This window comes from Gavialis gangeticus, unplaced genomic scaffold (assembly GCF_001723915.1).
Source record: "Gavialis gangeticus isolate Ggan-Ray unplaced genomic scaffold, GavGan_comp1, whole genome shotgun sequence".
NCBI lineage: Eukaryota > Metazoa > Chordata > Crocodylia > Gavialidae > Gavialis > Gavialis gangeticus.
The window spans coordinates 139,419,589-139,428,457 of record NW_017729022.1 but is presented as its reverse complement, the minus strand read 5'-3'; the positions used below and the strand labels follow the sequence as shown (position 1 = coordinate 139,428,457).

Genomic DNA, 8,869 nt, shown 5'->3' with positions numbered 1-8,869 from the left:
TTACCTGGTACCTTCTTTTTACCCCCTATGTATTTAAAAATAAACTTCTTGTTGTCCTTGATCCGGGTAGCTAGTTCCAGTTTCATCTCTACCTTTGCCTTCCTGACCACCCCCCTGCAGCCCAGAGCAACTGAGGTATAGTCCTCCCTGGTGATGGCCTCCCTTCCATTGGGTGTATGCCTCCCTTTTAGCTAGGAGACATTCCCGTATGCTTTTGGTGAGCCATGGGGGCTTTTGTGCCCTCTTGACCCCTTTGATCCATGTTGGGATTACCTCCCTTTGGGCCTGGAGGATCATCTCCTTAAGGAATGACCACTCTTGTTGGACACCTGATTCCTCTCCCCTCCAGGACCTCAGTGCCTCCCTGACTATTCTCCTTACCTCATTGAAGTCCACCCTCCTGAAGTTCAGTGCTGCTGCCTTGCTGCAGGCCTTTGCCACCTTGTGCTAGATGGTGAATTCCAGCAGGCGATGATTGCTGTTGCCCAGGTGGTCGAGCATCTGCAGACCCCTCACCAGGTTGTCACCCGTGGCCAGGACCAGGTCCAACAAGGCGTCTCCCTGGTGGGGCTGTGCATCTCCTGGGTTAGATGGAGATCCTGTATCTCGGCTAGGAACCTCTGCGAGCGGTCAGACCTGGCTGACTGCTCTTCCCAGCAGATGTCTGGGAATGAAAGTTGGGGTGCACACTTAAATACTTTGTTCATAGGGGTTTGTTAAAGATGGGGTTCTGATATCTGAGAACAAGTGAAAGATTTGGGGGTAAATTCTTGTCTTAAGTTAGAAATTCTAGCAGCTTTCCCTTCTTTGAGCCATAACATACTCAACTGTGGGTTTGGCTAAGTATTAAGATACTAAAGCAGTTCCTATTGCTGCACCAGTGAGCCAAAATGCAACTCTCTGATATAGCTATATTTAAGCTTATTGGCACAACATTGTATTACCTTAGATAGTAATACTGCCTGGCTATGCTTTTGTAAAAGAAGAAAAAATGGATGGTAAAAATCTTGAACTTAGGGCAGTACTTTCTCAGCATCTCTCTGATTTTGGGCTCTGGAAACATCTCAGTAATTTGTTGGTAAAAGGATTAGTACTCTGAAAAATCTTGGTTAGATAGTCTTGGTTAGAAATGCTTAGGAATGGAGAAACTCTGTGTCACACCACAAAAATACAGGCACCAAGCTCAGAGTGGAATCATAAAGCTGGTGTAGGCACTCAGGAATGAGACTCAGTGAGGGAAACACCTAACCCAGTAAATTAAGAAATGTTAAAGAGAGGGGAATGTATGAAATTGCATCCTTTTCTTGCATGAAATGCCCCACTTGGAGCCCAGAGTTAGGCACCTGGGATTTGTATGAGTCTGGGATTTGCAGTTAAAGGCCACTACCCAGCCTTAGTCAGTAAAGTTGTCCTTTATGGAAATGCCGAGTTGGCTCACTCCTTTGGGAGGTGGTGGTTCTTCTCTCAGCCACTTACACTCAAAGGAGCTAGAAGAGGAGGTGCCCACTTAGTGGATATACTATTTTTGAATACTAATCTAGTGGCTAGAGTACTTGTCAAGGAAATGGGAGAACTGGGTTCAAATCCACTTCCATTCTCCAAGGACAATGCCCAACCACTAAGCTTAGAGGCAAGTCCAATGTGGAATACTCTTCATCCCTTCTGTTGCAGTTACCCATCTACAGAAAGGAAGGCAAGATTCATAGGGTCAGTGTTCTAAAAGTGATCAAATTCAATATCCATTTAGGCCAAAGAAATTGTGGGTTATGTCTAGTGGTAAGCATAGTCTGTGTTTACACTGTAAACTTTTCCTTCCCAACAGAAGCATAATAAGCAGTTACTTAAGCCCTGGGTAGCAGTGGTGACTGGGGCTGGTGCCCTGGTTGCCTACCTCTAGTTAGGCTACTGCTTCCTGGTGATGGTGCCTTCAAGCATGCTGTGTTGTCACAGTGGCACACACATACTAATTTAACTTAGGGATGGTTTAATTGTCATGGTCTTTCAGCAGTAGTTGTAAGCCCTCCCACAGGTGCCATACAGAGGCAGCTCCATTGCTTCCAGTTTAGGATGCAGCCCAGAGGGTGTGGTGTAGCATGCTTGAGTGTGCCATCTAGAGGGCTGTGGCATTACTGTATGGACACAGACATTCTGTTCTTCTGTTTTAAGTAATGGGTATTTGTGTTATTTTTTCAGAATCTGTGGGCTTCGACAGCTTATGCTGTGCTGTTAGTTGGATTCACTAGCATACTCTGCCAAACTGATGGGTGACTCAAAATAGAGCATGGAGTGGCACTGGCTGTGGCATCATATCAAGTGCTCAGTGGAATGTTTCCATTAAGTGAAAAATATTAGTGCGGACTTTTGAGGGAAATGAATTTTACGCCATCGCTCCATCCAGCATTGTGTTTAGAAGTTTTCATGGTCTCACAAAACGATTTTTGCAAACCAGTATCTACCAGACTGTCTCAAAAATGTTAAACAAATGGAAGGTTAGCTTATGAAATAACAGCTCCAGAAATTGTCAGCTGCATTTGAGGGGAACCATAGAAGATTTGAAGGGAACCTTCACTTGAAGTGGTAAATCATGATTGTGACCAAAATTGTTCTAAAATTAGAAAGATGTTCATATATCAAGCAGGAGGACCCGGGTTCACAGTTTTGCTAGAAAAATGAAAACTTTTAAAATGTTTTCAATTATATTTGATTTTATAAATCAACTGAAAAGGAGACCACCTAACAGCAGACAGCAGGATAGTTTTATCGTGGGAGGGATTTAAAAAGGGTGTTCCTCTGAAAAATAAAATTTCTACAGCATAAGTGACCTGTGGTTTAGGCTTTAAATAATGTTCTGCTCAATTGGGCTAGGCACAGACATTACACATAAACTGGTATAAGTGATTGGAAACTGGTGTAAACCTTTAACAATACAGAAGTTCAGTGCACACAGACGAGTTTCAAAATGACCAAAACTGGTTTAAGGTACGCCTGGATGGATGTAGTACCAGACCTAACTGATCTAGGTTAAACAATCTATTAAACTTTTATATCCCAGATACCCTCCTGATACAAGTTAGGTCTCAATCCCCTGGCATCCCAGGATGCATTGCAGCACCCACTATTTCCCCCCACCAGGCTGAGCAGGCTAGTGTCCACCCCAGCTTCTTTACTGCAGCCCAGCCGGGTGGCCCCATCCGCAGCTGTCACAGAGCTGAGTCACCCTCCCCAGCCCTGCCAGTGGTAGCATGGAGGTGGGCAAAGGGGGAACGGACCCTCATACCTGCCCCAGCTCCCTTCAGCCCAGGTATGCACGGTGGGAGGAAGCCCCTCGAGGTTGGGACTTTCTCTCCTCCACAATGCAGCTCTGAGCTGCAAATGTTCCAGCACCACCCTCTTGCCAGCGCCTGCCTATCAGGTGTGGTGGGATGGACCCCTGCTCTGGTCCTGACCCCCCAGCTGGGGCCTGCACAGCAGGTGGGGGAGAAAGCCCCAGAGGTGGGGGCTTTCTTCCCTGGAGTGTGGCTCTCCATTGGGCTGCAAATGCCACAGCCCTGCCCCCTCACGACCACCCCTCCTGTCAGCCTTCTTCCTCTCCCCCTCCACTGTGCAGACCCTAGCTGGGGGGCTGGAGCAGGGGTCCATTCCACACCCCCTACCTCTCCTCCTCAACTGACAGGCGGGGGACTAACGAGGAAGAGGGGCTGGGGCATTTGCAGCCTGGCAGAGCTGGGGGTTGTGTGTGAGAGCCCCTGACTTCTGGCCTTGGCCAGTGCAGGCATTTGCCTTCTTGGCTAACTGATGAGTGAACATGTATTCTGTTCCTTAATGGTTCAATGTATATAGCTTAGAGAAAGCTGAATAGATTGAATCAATTCTGCCTTAGGCATTTTAACTGTCTGTACTCAGCCTTGTTGCGTATTCATGTTCTGCTAGGTTTATCTTTTACATTCAACTTTCACAACAGTCTTAAAGTGCATTACATTGTGCAGTCCTTAAATCTGTGACTGTTAATGGGATTCTAGGTGGGAATGAGTTCATAGCAGCACAGGCTAGGCTCACTCACTCCAGCCTGATCGTGGCAGTGGAACAATTATGAGTGATTCCATTTTAGAAAGTGACATTTCTTTCTGATTAAAACAGTGGTTCTATGAAGAAACATAACCAATCTTGTAAATCAGTGATCACCAACCAGTGGATCTTGATCCACCTGTAGATCTCAGAGCCTTTTGCGGTAAATCTTGGAGCCTCTTGGAGTTGATCCAAGGCTGGGGTGGGGGGCTGAGTGCCCGTGTACATGCATGTGTGTGCAGGTCAATCTCTGAGGGAGGGAAGGGGCAGGGGCTACATGAAGGCCCCTGAGGTGAGGGACAGTGCTGCTGAGGCAGGAGCAGGGTAACTTGAGTGGGACCCTGGCCAGGTGGGACTTACCTGCTGGGGAGGCACACTCCCAAATAATTTTTTCTCCCTCTGCCTCAATCTGCGCTCCCTCCCCCTCCCACCCAAAAAACCCCCCAAAAACTTACCTGCTGGGCAGGGAAGTGGGGGCTCATGGTAGATTGTGGGTTGCTTTTAAATACCAAAGGTGATCTCCTACTTAAAAAGGTTGGAGACCACTGTTATAAATCATCTACATCAACTTGTGGCCTCCATTGGGCTTGGGGAATGCAGCACTTAAAAATGTATAGGATCAAGTGTATAACATTGAAAGTGCAACTGAAAAGTAAATGTACTTTAGTGCTTTATAATGAAACTACTGGGGGGGGGAAAGGAATAATCATTATTTTGTGCCAACTGCTTTATGTATTGCAAGGTATATCTACCCAAGAGATTCAGTTGACTGAATCTATTTTATCAGTCTAACTATTATGGATAATGCACTTTCCAGAAGCAGGTGATGAACTTTTGATTTGAACATATGGAGAAGGAGGACTTTGCGTTTCTAGTGTTTTGGTCTGTGCTGCTTGAATACATACTACAGATGATGTTGTTACATGAGCACTACAGCCCTAATATTTGTCCTGGCACTTAAAGGATTTAAAGCTCTTCTAAGAGTACAGCTGAGGGATCTGAGTGGTGTTACCTGTTCTGCTTCTCTTCTTCCCCAACTTCTTATATATGAGGTAGTCCAAGGCATGGCTAGAACATAGAGCAACTTTCTGGTGCAGTTCTTTTACCCTACTAAAAGGGCCCTGTGAGTACTGTTATGACCCAGTGCAGCAAAAAGCAACTCTGAGGCTTTTTAAGTTGCACCAAGATCCAAACCAGCAGCTGTGGGAGTTAGGAAACAGAGAGGTTGTGGGAAGCTGCTTGCGACTCCCTCCCCCAGTAGATCAAGAGCTGCTTTAGCCATCTGGTCCTACATGGAAACCACCATTATTTCCATGTCCATCATTATTATTTTGCAGAATCAACACCATGTGGATTAAAACATATGTTGATTCTGCAATATGATACAATAATGTTACATATAGAAACCATGGTGAAGTGTGTGGAACATTCTCACAATATGCTAAAATCTTTACCTTCAAAACTTAAACATCTATAACTTCTAATAAGGAGGAGACTGCACATAACAAACCTGCTAGAATTAAAAAAAAAAAAAAAAGCTCTTACTAAATATGGAGAAAGGCGGTAGGGGATGGGGAATGAACTTTACATTAAGCTATTGTTACCAGCAGTGTGAAATATAAAATCTAAATAAAAAAAGATGAATGATATTGGATGATCTTCATAGTGAAGATTTGGGTGTGTCAGGTTGTAAGATTTTTATTATTGATTTGTATGACAACCTGAAAGCTAAAATAATGAAAAAAAATACACTGAAGCGAAGTCCCTTGCTTACCTACTTACTGTACAGAATAGAGTGAGATGTGCCCTGGAATATAATGCTTAACAATATCTTCCATGTTGCTAGGTTTTTGGTTGTAGTCATTTTGGTCTAAGGACATAGGCAGACAAGGTTCTTTGGGTAGATGTGATGTCTTTTTTTTAGACCGAGAAGTTGGAAAAAAGTTGTTAGCAAGCTTTTGGGTTCAGTCCTCCTTCTTTGGGCATAGGGAACCTCTGCTGTTCTGAGACTCCAAGGAATGAGAGAAGCTAAAAGCATAACAGGATGTCAGTGAGAATGTAAATAAATAGAAATTAGAAAGACAAAAGGTAAAGCAGAGAGGTAACATAGAGAGGGGAGGGGGAAGAGAGCAGAGGGAAAAAAACAAACCGTTTTGCAGTCTAACTGCTTTCCCTTTGGAAAAGGTACATGTGACTTAATAGAAACCTAAGAAATGCCATTGGACACTAGGGGTGTGCAAAACGGCCATATTTGATTTGGATACAGATTCAGTGCAAATCAGGGACAGTGATTCTATTAATTGATTCGGATCACTGTCCTGATTTGATTCACCTGAATCTGAATCTAAAGAGTTGACGGTGATTCGGAGAATTATCAATTAAAGTGACACAGCTTTAAATGTTTTTTCTACATACCTTGAGGTACCAGGTGCGGCTCGTGAACGCTGCAATACTGGGGCAGACGGACCATCCCACAGGAGCGCGGGGGGCCCCCACATGCTTGACAGTGAACCCAGAAGTGGACTCGAAGTACTTCTGGGTCTGCTGCTGAGTGAATGGGGGACCCCCTCTGCCCCCACCCCCCAGCTCAGTGATTGGCCACGGGGGGACCCCGATTGGCCCTCAGACCCAGGAAGCACCAGTCACCAAGCGGGGGGGCGGGGCAGCAGCATGGGGTTCCCCGTGTGCTCTGTGGCAGACCTGGAATTGGACTGGAAGTGCTTGTGGTCCACTTCCAGGTCTGCTGCCAAGTGAGTTGGGGACCCCCCCACACTCCCATGGGATGTGCGGCATCTTGGTGGTCATGAGCCGCTTGGTACCTTGAGGTATGTAGAAAAAACATTTAAAACTGTGTCTGTGTCTGAATCATCGAATCTCTCCTAATCAATTTGGAGGGTTCCAATTTGATTCAAATTCGGAGATTCAGCCGCCAAAAAGGGCGAAATCTTCGCTGAATTGAATCAGTGACTGAAGCTTTGCACAACCGTAGTGGACACTCCACCCATATCTTGTCTTGACAATGCCTAGTACCTGCCATTTTAGAGAAATCCCTACTTCTCCACAGTTGAAAATAAGTAATCTGTATATTAAAAGTTTAAGTTTCTTCCTCACTCCATCATGGATTAGTATTGGTTTATGATCTGATGTGTGAGTTTGCTTCCCAGAGATATTTTATCCCATCTAAAGTAGAAGTAATGTATATTTCTGTATACATTTCTGAACCTTTTTATGAATTGTTCAAGCCTCTTGACTTTCAGGGTGTCCTGTAGAAATGGAGTTCCACATGTTTGAGTTGTTATGCAAGGATGCATCTTCTTTTCTACTGTAAACTTCTCTTTCAATTTTACTTAGTTTCTCTTTGCATATATAAAGTTAAACTGTGGAATCCAATTTACCTTCTTTCTATACACTGTTTATTGTGTTGCTTTATTGCAACCTGCCTCTTTGTATCCTTAGCATTAGTGCACAAAATATTGAGCGTGGGTCCTGTCCAGTTGCTTTAATTTTCATACGTACATTCATAACTGAACCACCTGATTGTTCAGTGGGTTTAAGATAGTTGCATTCAATGTCATTTTACCTGTTTTTCTATATTGCTCATGTTCTCACAACTTCTCCACAGACTCACATTTCAAGACTTCCTCCTGGAGCTGTGGCCGGACAGTCCGTGGCAATTGAGGGAGGGGTTTGCCGCCTGGAGAGCCCAGCAAACTGAACAGCTGACTCATCACCTCATTGTAAAGAATGTGAACGGCATTTTGTACAATAAGCTCTTTTTTCTGTTTTACCAGATGTTGGGGAATTTTACTCTCATGTTATACTCCTTATTGCAGCCATGTGCACCATAAATTGAGACAAGTGCTGCTGTAGTTCATGTTCTCACTCTGTGCGAGTGGGTGGGTGTACATGCATGCTTATTTTTTCTCCCAATAAAATAGGAACTCTTCCCAGTTGTGCAAAGACTGTGTATAATTAATGTTACATTTACTTACATTGCTTTGAGCATAAAAACAAATGTCCTAAAAGTTCAGAAAAATCTGATTTAACGAAGTTGCAACAACTCTCATCCATGTTCTGAATTAGATAGAAACAGATCTTTAAGTGAGATGTATCTTAATGCAAAAGTCATGATGGGTTTCCACATTTCTTAATGATTTAAGTGACTCCAGTGGTAACTTAAACATTGTTTTTTTGTTTGTTTTCCTGTCTCCCTCCCTCTCTCTGTCTCCCCTTTCCCCTCTGACTCAAGTATGGGCATTTTTTTTTGATGAACAGTGGTTTCAGTGAACCAAACAAGAGCAGGATTATGGTCAGAATAATTTTAAAGTCTTATAATATTGGTTGTATCTCTCTTCCCAGGATGAGCTAAGCTAAGATGTTAATAGCTTCAAGCTGTATGTATTACAAAGAGCTATATAAAGATAATGTATGGTAATGCTGTCTTACTTTGTGTATAATGGAATATTACAATGTAAATAAGAAGACAAAGTTTATGGAAAGATTCAATATTATTCTTTGTTTCTGTTTAATCTATTTTTAAGAGAGAGGTACAGAAATAAACAAACTTATTACTGGATGCTAAGTGCAATGTGTATTGAATTGATGACGAGATACCTGATATTACCTTTCTTCTGGGAACATGAATTGCTCAGTGTTCAAGCTCAGCATGGGTATTTGTATCGTGTGTAATATGTATGTACTGTACATATAAATTTACTGTAGGTTCCTACTTGCTATATCTAAAACACTGGACCATATAACTACGGAGTCCTTGTCTGCCTCATAAATATAAGCTGATGTAATG

At 43.5% G+C, this 8,869-nt stretch overlaps 1 protein-coding gene across 3 annotated transcripts in view; it reads left to right on the top strand.

The window, feature by feature from the left end:
* TASP1 (taspase 1) overlaps positions 1 to 8,647 on the top strand; it is a 217,456-nt gene extending 208,809 nt beyond the window's left edge. For all 3 annotated transcript variants that reach the window (XM_019516244.1, XM_019516243.1, XM_019516245.1), the window contains one exon: positions 7,688 to 8,647. In XM_019516244.1, the coding sequence (XP_019371789.1) occupies positions 7,688 to 7,780 (93 nt within the window). In that variant the 3' untranslated portion in view covers positions 7,781 to 8,647. The remainder of the gene's footprint in view (positions 1 to 7,687) is intronic.
* Positions 8,648 to 8,869: the final 222 nt, after the last annotated feature.